A 13,055-nucleotide genomic window follows, 5' to 3' on the forward strand; every position below is an offset into this window, starting at 1 on the left:
GTACCACGGAATGGGAAGTCTGGGGGATGATGAATTGAAACTCTCTTGTTTGCGAAACAAGATGGTCACTTTACACGCACCTGTCGAACGCACATCTCTGGCTCTAGATCAAAGTTTCGTCTGTTAGTTCTGAACCCTCAGGTAGACCTAAAGGTGGTGTTGGTTCCGAAGTAACATGGCTACTTCAGAGGCACTGACAACTAAGCTGTTAGTGTACGAATACAACTATTGAAGCCAAAATCCTATACTTATATAAGCAGCTTAATAAATTTCTAAGCATAAAAAATACTGACACTATATTGGTACTTGCTATCTTGTAGAAAAATTGATTTATTTTTTTTCCGATTATTTGCCAAATATTTTGAGATACATTCGCGACCAAGTCAGGCTTATCTAGGGAAAATGATGACATAAAGGAAATAGGAATTCTCAAAATCTTAATTATGACGACATTAAAAGCAATTTAGAATGAAAATGATATCATTGTTAATTGCAAGTGCACGAGTACAAATATTTCTAATTACGTAACCAAGAGAATTATTTATATCATAAATGATGCTTTTCTATAAAAATTACAGGATCACACTGCATTATACGCTGTCTAAATATTTCTGTCATTTACATTTCTATTTAGTATGAAAGAATGAATTAATTATATTCATTTGCTCAAACACATATGCCCAGTACTGTACATTTCATTTCAACTTAATTACCTATATGTATGCAAATTCACTGCTATAATTGCACTGTGTACATACAATGCTTTCACAATTATTGCTATGAAACTGAGTTCCAACATTAATAAAATGATCTAATGCCACGCACATAGAGCAATTGAAAATAATTAGTAGAAGCAATTAGTTGAACTTTAAACAATCAATTTAGCGATTTATAACATGACGGTAACAAATAAATACCGACCTATTAATTTCAATATTTATCCCCGATAATTAAAGCGTTTCAAAGTTCGTTCGAGAAAATTCGAAGCTGTTTGTTCGAAAATTGTGGCTCATAAACGAGCTTACGGCTGCCGCTTATCACAGACAAACGAGCTGTGCTTCTTCTTCTCTTATGTCCGACTTTCCGTCGTAGTTTCCGGTCCGGAGAACATTTCTTCGAAACATATATATCTGTATAATGAAACATTGCAAACGATCGTGCAGAAGGAATACCGCAAAACTCTGACTAGTCTTCTTTAATTGCCGCAAGATAAACGATATACTTCCTCGCCTTTTTGCTCGATCAAACAAATTTCACGGGAGGCGAAAATTATGAAAGCAAACGGCGGAAACGTCCACCGATAATTTACGACCGGCCACCGGAACAGTGAGAAATTTTCAACGTTTCTGTTTTCTAGCAAGTAACTTTCGAGCAATGAAAGATGGCCCCGCTCTTAGGAACTGAAGTGATCACGAGGCGCTTGGGAAATCACGAAAACAATTCGCGCTACTCGGAGTAAAATGGATCGTCTAGGCAAGGAACGAACGCTTTGTATCGCGTTGTCATTGTACGATAAGTTGAAACGTGGATTGTCGACGGTTCCGAAAATCTCCCGTAGAAAGGACGACTTTATTGTTCGTAAATAACCGCTTTCAACGAGAGACGCCTCTTGCCAGAAATCACTCGCGAAATTTCCCGATAAACGAGAACACCCACGTTTGTTCCAGCCGCTCTCTCGACTTTTTTTTTTTATCCCTCCCCATTTCATTTCTCTTCATGTTAATCAGACTTTTTTGCTTCGACCCTTTCGTTAATAAACGTTGGGTTAATACAATTGGGTTATTAATTTAGCAATGTGTTTGCGCTGTTTCAATCTCTGGGCGTGTAATCATACTTATACATAGTTGAAGGTGTACGGGCACCCGAAATTACGGGCTGGGAAAATTTCGAGCGAGTTCGAAAGAACTTTGGCAAATTCGGACAAGTTCGGATGAGCTCGAAAAAATTTGGGCGAGCTCGGAAAGTAAAAAAGAGAAGAATCAACGGCTATGTTAAAATGGAAATTCGATAAATATTTAGTGAATTAGAATTGAAAGATTCTAATAAACAAGATTACTCTCCAAGACACTCTCAATATTACATCGTCTGATTTTATAAAATGCGTCGAATATTATGAGGAATATTTCAGAAAATTGCAATTTTTTTTGCAAACATTTGGTACATTTCTTTTTCAGATTCTGCACAGCTTAAACACGAGAATAGAAAAAGAATTAAATGGAATTATAAATAGAAAATCAAATACTGTCTTTCAGTTTGAATCAATGTATCATAAAATTAAAGTAAACTGAAAGTTAAGAAAGTAATCGAAACTGCCAACCAGAATCAAAAATCTTCGAGGGACGAAGAAGGAAATAAAGAATCAAACGACAAAGTAACGAGCTTTTTAACGTTTCGAAGAATTTACACCGATTAACTGTGCTGTTTCGAGTCAATATTTACATTCTATATCTAAACGACTAAAACGAATTATACATAAGAAGAAATAGTATTTTAAGAGAAATAAAAGTAGATTCTTGAGATAACTCAATGATAAACGAAAGAAATACAGAAACACGATAGAAATCTCTTGTACAAACACGCCATTTCGATGCAACAAGCAACCAGGAATTACAGGAAAAAAGAAAGGCAATAGGAAAACAATCTTCTTCCCGGCAATCCTGCTGCGTTGTCTGATGACAAGGAAAGTACCGACTGAAAATAGCATCACAGTGAAATCAAGATATTTCCGGCGGTTTGTTTTCCAACGAAGATTTATAAAGCAGAACGGAGATCGCGACAAAGGGACGCAATTAAAAAGATTACATTCGCCATCACGCATTCCCTTTCGCGAGCGCGTAGAAATGAGAAAGACGAGAGCTGCGCTTGAAAAAACCTTACGTCTACTTTAAATGTATAAAGTTTTCACGTAAAACTGCAATTTATCAACGAACACCGAGCGTCCAGTAAAATATATTCCCAAAGGAAACGCTAGCCATTTGAAGAAGTAATCGCTGAAGATTTTGAAGTAATCCATGTATCGCTTAGAACTGTTAAAATAAAAAATAAGAAATAAAAAAAAAGAACGGCCTAAAGGGAAAGGACCTCAGCATCAACGTTTCCATGCCTCGAGTCGACTTATGTTAGCGAAATCCATCAAGCGGATAAACGCGATCCTAAGCGATTGCGTTCAAAGGAGAGTCTAAATTTCCAAGGATAGTTGCTGGGCAAGTCGTCACGGTGTGCGGATTGGGGCGAATCCTCGGCTACATCGGCGGACGACCGTCGGTGGGGGCCGCCAGCATGTCTCAGTCCGGGTCAGGAGGGGTAGACGGTAATCAGGAGCAGAATCAAGTCGGTCAAACGATGGAGAACCAACAGACGACGTGTCAAAACGGTCGAGCCGAACCGCCGGCCGATAATGCTAAACAAGATTTGTCGAATGGCTTTGAGAATCGGACGATCGAGTACGAGAGATTCTCACAGGACAGATCGCAACAGAATCCGGCAGCCGGTCAGAACCAGGAACAGCAACAACAACAGGCACAGCAGACAGGTCAATATCCGACTGGAAGGAAGCAATCCGTGGCCGGAGTGCCCGAAGATAGACATCCCCCGACTGGACAACTTCCGCCTCAGCAGTACGCTCAAGAAAAAGCTGCTCTCGAGAGGACGCAACACGTCTCGCAAACGAGCACTCAAACTTTACCTGTGCAAGCGCAACCACAGTTCGTGCCCGATTACGATCAGACCCAGTACACGCAGATACGAAGTCAGTTTGAGGTTAGACCGCAGATGTATCCTCAACAGACGCCGTACGCCGAGAGGGCTGGTTACGTGACCAGAGACGTCACGTACAGAGACCCAGCGTTGTATCAAGGAGGAACAGCGAATCCCGTGTTCGCTGGTCAAGGCCAGTACGTAACAGTGCAACATGGAACGCAGATACCATCTCAGTCGGCCAGTCCACAACCGCCTTATTTCTCAGGGGTAGTGGTACCTCAAGGATCCGGGTACGTCCAGTTCAGCGCGCAACCCCAGTATTCCTACAGCCAGTACCCTCAAACAGTGATGAACGCAGTTCCCTACAACCCTCACGCGGGGATCTACCAAGCTCAACAGTTCGGTCAGCAATCGCCTAATCCGCAGAGATTCTCCCAGGAACTGGGCCAGTACCAAACTCAGCCGATCATTCAGCCGATCGCTCAGAACGTGGGTCACGGAATCGCGATGGCGACTACCGAACGACCGAGCCGAGGGCCGAAACCAATGGTACCGCCTCGTGGCAACTCGAAAATCACCCACGACACGGGTCACCGAAAATCGGCGAGCGTGGACGTGCCTGGCATGCAGAAGCCCAAGTACGATCCTAATCAGAACCTACCGCAGGAACAGATTCATCGTAGCGACGGGGCAATCATCGTGCAAGGGACGCAGATTGTCTCCGATGGCCAGGATCGCAGATACCTGACGGCCATTAATCAAAATCCCAGAACCAGACAGGACGGTTTATACGTGGACACGAACGGCGATCCAGTCGGACGAGAGAAGATGTGCGAGGCGGTTGCCGCCGACTGCGGCCTCTATGTGTCCAGGCCTGAGCACAGAAAGTCTATATCCGTGGACGTAACGTCGAGCTTTCCACGACGAAACGACACCATTACCTTCACGTTTCCCGGCGATACCGGTCAAGAGATATTGGTGCCAGTGAGAAAGGCCGGGGCTATGGTGGATCCGAAACGAGTGGAAGCCAATCAAGTGTACCCGCCTGATCAAAGGCGGTTGGATACGAGCCTGAGAGTATCGCCGATGGCTTTCGATACGAGACAGGAAAATAGGAAGAGTATGGGGACTGATAGAAAGGCCGAATGGGGTAACGTGAGCCCTAATCAAAGAGTCGCGATGCCGCAAGAAAACAGACGATCCGATTACTTCGAGGAGCACAGGAGATCACCGATGACCATAGAGGGAAAAAGAATGGAGGACGTTAGAAGATCGCCGATGCCGTTCATGCCGATCAGAGAAGGTTCCGTGGATCGCGCCGGACAAAAGAGTCCGTCGTTTGTGAATCAAAATTTCGAGAAGACCAGACAGGAACTGGCCATGTGGGCCGAGCAGAAGCAGCGTCAGGAACACGAGAGAAACATGATGCAGAGTCAGTTGCTCTCGACCAGTCCACGTTCCCGCAATCATTCGGAGGAGAGAAGAGATCCAAGACCCATGCACCAGCAAGAGGAACGTAAGGAAACTAGAATGACCCAATCGGCCTTCCAACCGATGCCTAATATCAGTCAGAGCACCATAATGGAACAGAGGCGTCACTTGAGACACGTCAGTGCCGATTTAACTAAACACATGGAGTTGTCCAGAAAAGAGTTCGACGATCAACCTATCAGCGGATCTGTGGCCAATCTTGGTCCACCAGTTAGCACTGTTCCGTCGCAGAGAGCCAGTCCTAACATATGTCACCAATACCCAGCTCTCAGCGAGGCAAAGTTAGACACAAAAACTGTTCTAACAGTGGTGACGGATTTCGGTGAATCGAGCTTGAACAAACCTATCGATCAAGTGGATCATATAATTCATAGCCATCGCAAGAGCCACAACGTATCGAACAATTTACTGACCCACAGCAAGAGTCAAACGGATAATCTTCAGGGTCAGCTCGAGGCACAAAACGAGAAATCTGACGTGCATCAAATACAACAGCAACAACAAATGCAGAATCAACAAAGCCTGGATTTGATTTCGGAGAAGCTTAGTCAATTCGAACGTCAACAGAGTGATCTTCAAGCGAAGCTACACTGTCTCCATAATCAAAATCAGATCCTCGATAAGGTAGCCCAGTTTCAACATCAACAGAGCGACTTGCAGGCCCGGCTGCAGAGCCTGCAAACGCAGAATCAATTGTGCGATAAACTGCAAAGATCCACGGATTTCCAGCAACATTCAGTCGGCAACGAGATCCATCAGATACAATCGAATTCCCTGTCGAACCACCAGGAACAACCGTGCGATAAGACTTGCCCGTCGTCGCAAAGCCAGCACGCGTCCCATGGACATCATCAAACGTTATTGACCGCCGCCTATGCACAGAACTCTAATCATCAATCCTGCCAATCGTCTGTCTGTGAGAAGCTATCGCCTAGGCTTCAACACGACACCAGCGAGCCGAATTCTATTCAGATACCGAACATGTCACAGATGCCATTGCCGTGTCTCCCGCAATTCGAACGTACAGACGCGTCGCGTGCCTCGTTCTCGCAGTTTCATCGACTTCAGTGTCAGATCGAAGGACACGAGGCCGTTCCCGCGACTTCTTTCACCGGAACCCTGAAGAAAGTTCCTCCGGAAAAACCGCCGAGAACTTCGTTGATCGTACAGTCGCCCGAATCGGAGGTAAGATACTCAATGATGGCCACGTGCACGTTTCTGGTAGAAATTTTTAATATTTTTTCTGTCTTTTCGTTTGCATGACCATGGTGGCATGTGTGTTCATTTTGGAATCGATTAAAGGATGTTTAGATTCTTTACAATAATTTTATTTTCGTTGAGTTTTTATCTGGAGGAGTGTGAACTCTTGAAAATTTTGGGTACTCGATACTCGGATTTTCCAAAGTATAGAAAAAAGAATTGTATCTGATTCATTCTGAGTCGATGAGAACAATTTCCGACCCGATCCGAGTATAGGGTACCCGAAATTTTAGTGTTTTCACACGTCTATACTTTCGAGAACCTGATCGAATCCGACCCCAATAAGTCCTACCCGATCTAGCCCGAATAATTTCGTCCAGAACTGACCCAAACAATTCCTATCCGACTGGACCTTATATTTTCGAGTCACATCTCCACTTTCATTGTTCAACAAATTTTTGAAATACAGAGAACAGAAAACTTCAAACGAAATAATTTCAACTCGAAAGTAAGAAAAATCAATTTTTACCGCTCTGTAAATATAATCCCTTGTTTCATAGATCCTTTAAAACTCGTTTCATCGTGGAATATACACCCAGTTGTGGATAAAGAGAAAACTGAGTCAACTGATAAAAAACAAACGCAAGATCCGCGAAAAGAAACAGTCGAACGGTCAAAGCGCAGTACTGTTTTCCAATAATTCTTTATAAAATTAAAATCCATGAAGCTTGCAGGAGAAAATGCAAGGATGAGGCTGTTTCGTGTTTTCTAGACTGCTCGCTGGAATGGATGAAGGGTGAGAGGCGAAGATAGAAGGGTGACTCGGGCAGAAAGGGTGGCAGATAGAGATCTCCACTTGCAGTTTTTGCCGTGGCAGCTGAGTGGAATGAACTCGTTAGATATCAGACTCGATGTTGTCTTTGAAAACTTCGTTACGAAGCCTGTGTACCTTTCACTCTACTTCCATGCTCGGTCTTTTCGTTCAGGCAACTTTGTTCCTGGTAGAAAACTACCACGACCGTCCTCGGCACGACATCACCTCGATCCTACGTGCCTGTGTTTCGAATGCTCAATTCCCAGATTTCCTGGCTATAGAACTGCTTCTTGTTTAAGTTGCTTTCGAAATAATGTGCTTCGTGGAATGTATATTATTTGCTCTTCCTCAATTATCAAAATAACATTTGATTACTCTGAACTGACAAAGTACACCGAAAAGTCTCAAACAATATTAACTAATTTGTGAAAGTATCGAAATTCTAATTTGAATAATTAAAATTTAAATTTTCTAGAATTTTATTCAGATCATTGTTGCCTTTAGACTATGATTTTTTGCTAAAGATTAAGTAAATGAATTAAAAAAGTAAAAAAAAAAAAATATTTCTATCAATTCACGTATTTTCCAAAAGTTGTTAGAAATTCTTACATAAAATCTGACCTCAAATATTTTGAAGATACTACAATCATTAAAGGAAATTAAAGGAAATATTTGCCTTCCACTTTTACGTCTTTCAACCTCAATGTTTCAAGAAAAATCTCCAACCACTGTACCACAGTCAAATATTCTCAACCATCTAACGTTAGCTTTCGATATTATCTTAACCGTCGTTGACACATACTCTTTCATTCTTTCCCAATATTTCACATAGATAGCTCTACGTAGAGCCACATAGGAATGTAAATAATCTGTTCCTCGAAGAATACATATACGTACACTCCCGTTCATAAATCACGGGCATCTTATCATTTTACATTGTAGATATAGTTATTTATTTCATCTGCCATTTGTCAATAATTCTCAAAAAATGTCAAAAAATGTAATCTAGTATAAGGAATCAGTCAATAATATTTTGATGACGGAAGAGAACCTCAAATCCCCAAATCTCCGAATCTCAAAATCTCAAATTTCAAATCTCAAGTCACAAATCTCAAATCCCAAATCTCAAATTTTCAAATCTCTAAAATCTAAAAAATTATATTAACTTAAACAAGCGAATCAACGCTAAATTCATTTTTAAAAAAGCTGAAAATGATAAGTGCCCATGACTTATGGAGGAGAGTGTAGCTGCCGAACCTTGGCTGGCGTCGTTCCGGTAAAATTGGGTTAGCGCTGCGAGCCGTGCGCGTATGAAAAGCTCCGGGGTTTACTTTCCCAGAAGAGCAAACATCCCTCTCACCGTTCTCTTCCGTTTGCAATACGGTGGACAATGGAGAAGTAAAGAGAAATTCCTATTTCCGACCGCGGTACGTCATCTATCCTCTCCAACATTGAACCGTTCGACCGCCTATAAGAACTACTTCTTTCTTTGACTTAGCCCTGATACAATTCTGATATCTTCAGTTCCTTTTGGCAATGCGAGGTACACGAGAGATAAGTACCTAAGCGGAACGTATAAAGGATTTCATGTCGCAAAGAGAATATTTTATTCTCGCGTCAGTCGAGCGAAGAAACGACGTAAAAGGATCCCGCATTTCGAGACGTGTTGCAATCTTTTCGTCACAAAAGGGATTCCTCGGGATATGTACAAAGTGCATATATCTTCTCTTCCCGCTGCACTGATTTCCATTTTCAATGCAATTAACCCTTTCGCTACGGAAGAGTTGATTACCGTGTTAAAAAAAAATGTGTTAAAACTAAGAGTGTACGGGTACCCTTAAATTTTTATATATTTATAAGTATAATTAGATGTAATTGAGTTTTGGGTCTCGAGTTAATATTTGGGTCGTAAATACTCGAACAAATTTATGTCCTGGACAAACTTTCTGGATCCCGTCCAAATTCGAAAAAAATTTTTGATCCAAGCTCAACCCGAAATTTCTAGTACACTCACATCACTAAATAGAACTGCTTGACAATTTCAAAGCAATTTCATTTATAACTGACAATAAAAATAATTAATTGAAATTAATTTTATCCACGCGTTGATAACTTTGTTTCAAACTATCTACACAACCAGTGTAAGTACTTACATCTGTTAAATCAGGCGAACGTGGCGTCATCAAAGATTGCAGGAAATTGGCTGGTTTGAGTTTCAAAAGCTGAGACAACGACGAGTTAGGCAACCCGAGACACGATAGCTTCGGTAACGCAAATTCAGAAAGGAACGTAATTCGACGAAACAGGAATTCTCGTAATACGATTTCACGGCGAACGCAGTCACAGTACGACGTACGTAGGAGAAATTTAGCTGCGATTCAATACCGAGGAATAAATGTAAAACAAAATGGGCAAAGTGAATAACGGCCATCGATATAACGTGTACAATGTGGAACATTTTGAATAGTGGAACGATTCGAAGGGCAAGAAAAAATTAATTGGCCCCTATCGCGAATATCGAAGCAGAATTTACAACGAATGTCCAGGAGGATCTTTGTTCAAGATCGGAGATTGGTATATTTATCCCTGAATGACTTTTTCCTTCGATAATCTTTGAATAAAAATCGGGAATAAAATGAAATTATTCCATTTGTAATTTTTGGTCGAAGATTATTTCAACAATTTAAAATCCATGGTTTAATTAATCAAAAGGTTACAGTACGGTTTCTAAATTTTGCATATAAATAATTATGTACTTAATTGAAACTTTAGATTATATTTCATGAAATTTGTTACATGAATCTTGTTACTCTCGTGAAACTGTAACAAAACTTGCCCGCATCCTTCAGAATTATTCTAGTAAATTGAAATTAATGACCATCTGTTACGTTCACTATTGTTCTGAACCATGTGTATAAATTCCTTGAGACAAAAGTAATGAGTTCCTTAAATGTTGCCTTCATCTATTGTCCTCGTGTATCTTCCTTTCATTTTTAACCAACCATGGGCAAGTCGGGTCGTTTATATCCACCACTAATTTTTTACCGTTCTTAGCTTTCAAAAGATTTAAAAAAATTTTATTAAAGCCTTATTTTGTCGAATCAAATGTTTAAAAGATTAATTGGGAAAAATAAATATTCAGAAAAAGTTGGAATTCGCTTCAGACATAAACGACCCAGATTACCCACGAAGGATTAATAGTTAATAGAGGTGGACGGGTACCCCAAAATTCGGGTCGGAAATTTTGGATGAATTTTCGGAGCATTACGGGAGTCGATCCGATCATTACCCGACCCGATGAAAGGTTCGAGTACCCAAATTTTTGCACATCCCTAATTAATATAAAGATCAGTCTATCAAAAATTTGCTAACGATAATCAACACGCAAAGGATTCCTTGTTAGTTCCGCAGAAAGTGCTTCCTGTTCCGTTTTTAAGTCACGCCGATTCGCTAGCAAACACTTCGGGGCAAGGCGTAACGAAAACTTGCAGCAGTTTTCTGAATGGCGAAATGAAAACTGTCGCCGGCGAGGCCGAAAACAATCCGTTCTACAGTCCACAAAAGTCCGAGGTAACAATAGACGAGAGAGCCTCTAGCTAGATTCGGATGTCTTTGAACGCGACAGGACCGTGTGTTTGCATGTCCCAGTAAAAATCGTGCCGCACGAAACGAAGAGCAACCGCGAGTTAATCAGATTTGGCACGCCCGTATGGCTTTTATAACTGCGGATAAAACAGCTGGTCGAATCTGCAGTCATCAGAAGAAAATAAGAATAATGTCCAGATGGTATGTCCAACCTTTCGGATTTGAAACCACTGTGGCAATTACCGAATGAATGGTAATCTTTCTTCTCGTCGAATAAATTTCGTTGAATTACGACAATAATCGAGTGGTTGAATCGCGTTTAATCCCTTTTCGTTTCGTTCATCGTGCAATTATTTTCGAAAGATATTTCATTCGATTTCAATAAAAATCGTGGAATTTCATTGATTTTAATTTGACAGTAATTTCGATTAATGAAGTGACGTTGAATGGCGTTAAGTTGAAACGAGGAAAATTTTGAAAACGGAAACTGATATTTTAATTTATTGTAAAAGTTTCTCATTCGCTATTCCTTCATTTCAATTTTAATTATAATATCGTGTTACTGAATTCTATGAAATACTAAGAAATAAATGATAAAGTTAAGAATCACAATTTAGTTCGAATCGACTGCTTCTTCCAGCTGATTTGTTGATTTCCATCGATTAAACTTTGTTCCGTTTGGTTCATGATACACCACTACAAGCCTGTAAATTCCTGAAGCAACTTCTTTTATATTCCATAGTAAACGTTCCTCCTTGCAACAGGTATTTCCTTTAACACGCTCGATTAATCTAACAAGTTCCTGCCCGACGAATCTTCTTTCATTATAAAATTCCTTCCTCAACGAAGACGTCAATCAACATTAAATTTCGGCTACTTTTGAAATTCAACTAAACACGAATTTTTACCTACTTCGGACTGATTTTCCATTAATATCATTGTCTGTGAGAAGATTGTACAATTTTAACACGTTCGCTTGTAAATTTAAAAATTTGTCAATTACTTTGAACATCCAAGAAGAACGAAGACGACACTGAATATTAAATAACGAAATTTTATCAATATCTATTACACCTCCGCTTTTATTCAAAGAGGAAACGTTGCTGTTCCCTGCGGATTCATAACAGAGCGTTTCACTTAAGGAACGAGATACCTTTAATAAAAATCCAGGCACGTACAGCGGCGAACGGGAAATCGATAAACTGCATGATTCGATTCGGGTATAGGATACAATTTCTGAACATTCTCAGAATCTGATAGGTGTAAACGAACGCCTAACACGTGAGCATTTAATTATCCTCAGTGTTATTGGATTTTGTTGTTTACAAAGGAAATAAATTGATGAAAATTGAAGATACTCTGTTTCTACTACGATACTTTAATCTATATTATGAATTATGATAAAGGTTCATTATAAAATGTGAGAAATTTCATCAAAAAAATATGACCATATCCCTTGAAATTTTATCTATAAAATAAAATCCCTCGTATCGATATAAAAAAATGATTGATATGACGTGAAATGGCCCCATTACGATACCTTCTCCTCTGTAAAAAATATTCTATCTGATATATTTCTCATTTTTCAAGATATTTTGAAATATTTTGGGTTTGATATATTTTTTATATTTTAAGTAAAGTTAGAATAACCCACATATTTCTTAGGGACTAAGAAATACCATAATTTAGTGATTTTCTACCTTTTCATAAATTACCATCGAAACCAAAATTCAAAAATTGCAGTATCATAAAGAAAGCTATGTTCTGTACATAATAATTTAAGAAAGACTAATTAAATCCCTACCATATATATTTTTTTTTATTTTAATAGAATAATTGTACTAAAGGAAAGCAAATTAATACGTATCGAGAAAAGTAGGCTTCCTTCAGAAAAATAGCAATGAAAAGAAAACATGAACCACTAGTTGAGATTCGCTTCTGTAATTTATTTATTATAACTGCATTTCATACAGTTTCATTTTAATTAATTTTTTAAATTTTAACCAGAACACGAATTATGAAGAAAGTATAATATTCGTCCAATTAATTTCAATCAAGTTACATACAAAAATTATTTACAAATCCACAAACGCTTATTCCATAAATATTTCCATGATACAACAATTTCGTCGATCATTTCAAGCTTTCCTGTAACGTTTAAACAAAACCAGCAGGGAGAGGGTTATTGAACAGTCTGGTTGCAAAAACGTACTCGCATCTCAGGAGCGACATATCGACAACAATAATCGTCGAAATGGAATTCCTC

General features: G+C 39.7%; 1 protein-coding gene and 1 long non-coding RNA gene across 2 annotated transcripts in view; one reads left to right on the forward strand and one right to left on the reverse strand.

The window, feature by feature from the left end:
- The window catches only part of LOC114872308, a 157,868-nt gene that overhangs the window by 139,434 nt on the left and 5,379 nt on the right, over nt 1-13,055 (reverse strand). The window lies entirely within an intron of this gene.
- Nucleotides 3,280-13,055, forward strand: part of LOC114871410 — a 333,803-nt gene continuing 324,027 nt past the window's right edge. Inside the window, exon 1 of the mRNA XM_046285039.1 lies at nt 3,280-6,375. Within this exon, the coding sequence (XP_046140995.1) occupies nt 3,280-6,375 (3,096 nt within the window). The remainder of the gene's footprint in view (nt 6,376-13,055) is intronic.

This window comes from Osmia bicornis, chromosome 3 (genome assembly GCF_907164935.1).
Source record: "Osmia bicornis bicornis chromosome 3, iOsmBic2.1, whole genome shotgun sequence".
In the NCBI taxonomy this organism is placed as follows: Eukaryota; Metazoa; Arthropoda; class Insecta; order Hymenoptera; family Megachilidae; genus Osmia; species Osmia bicornis.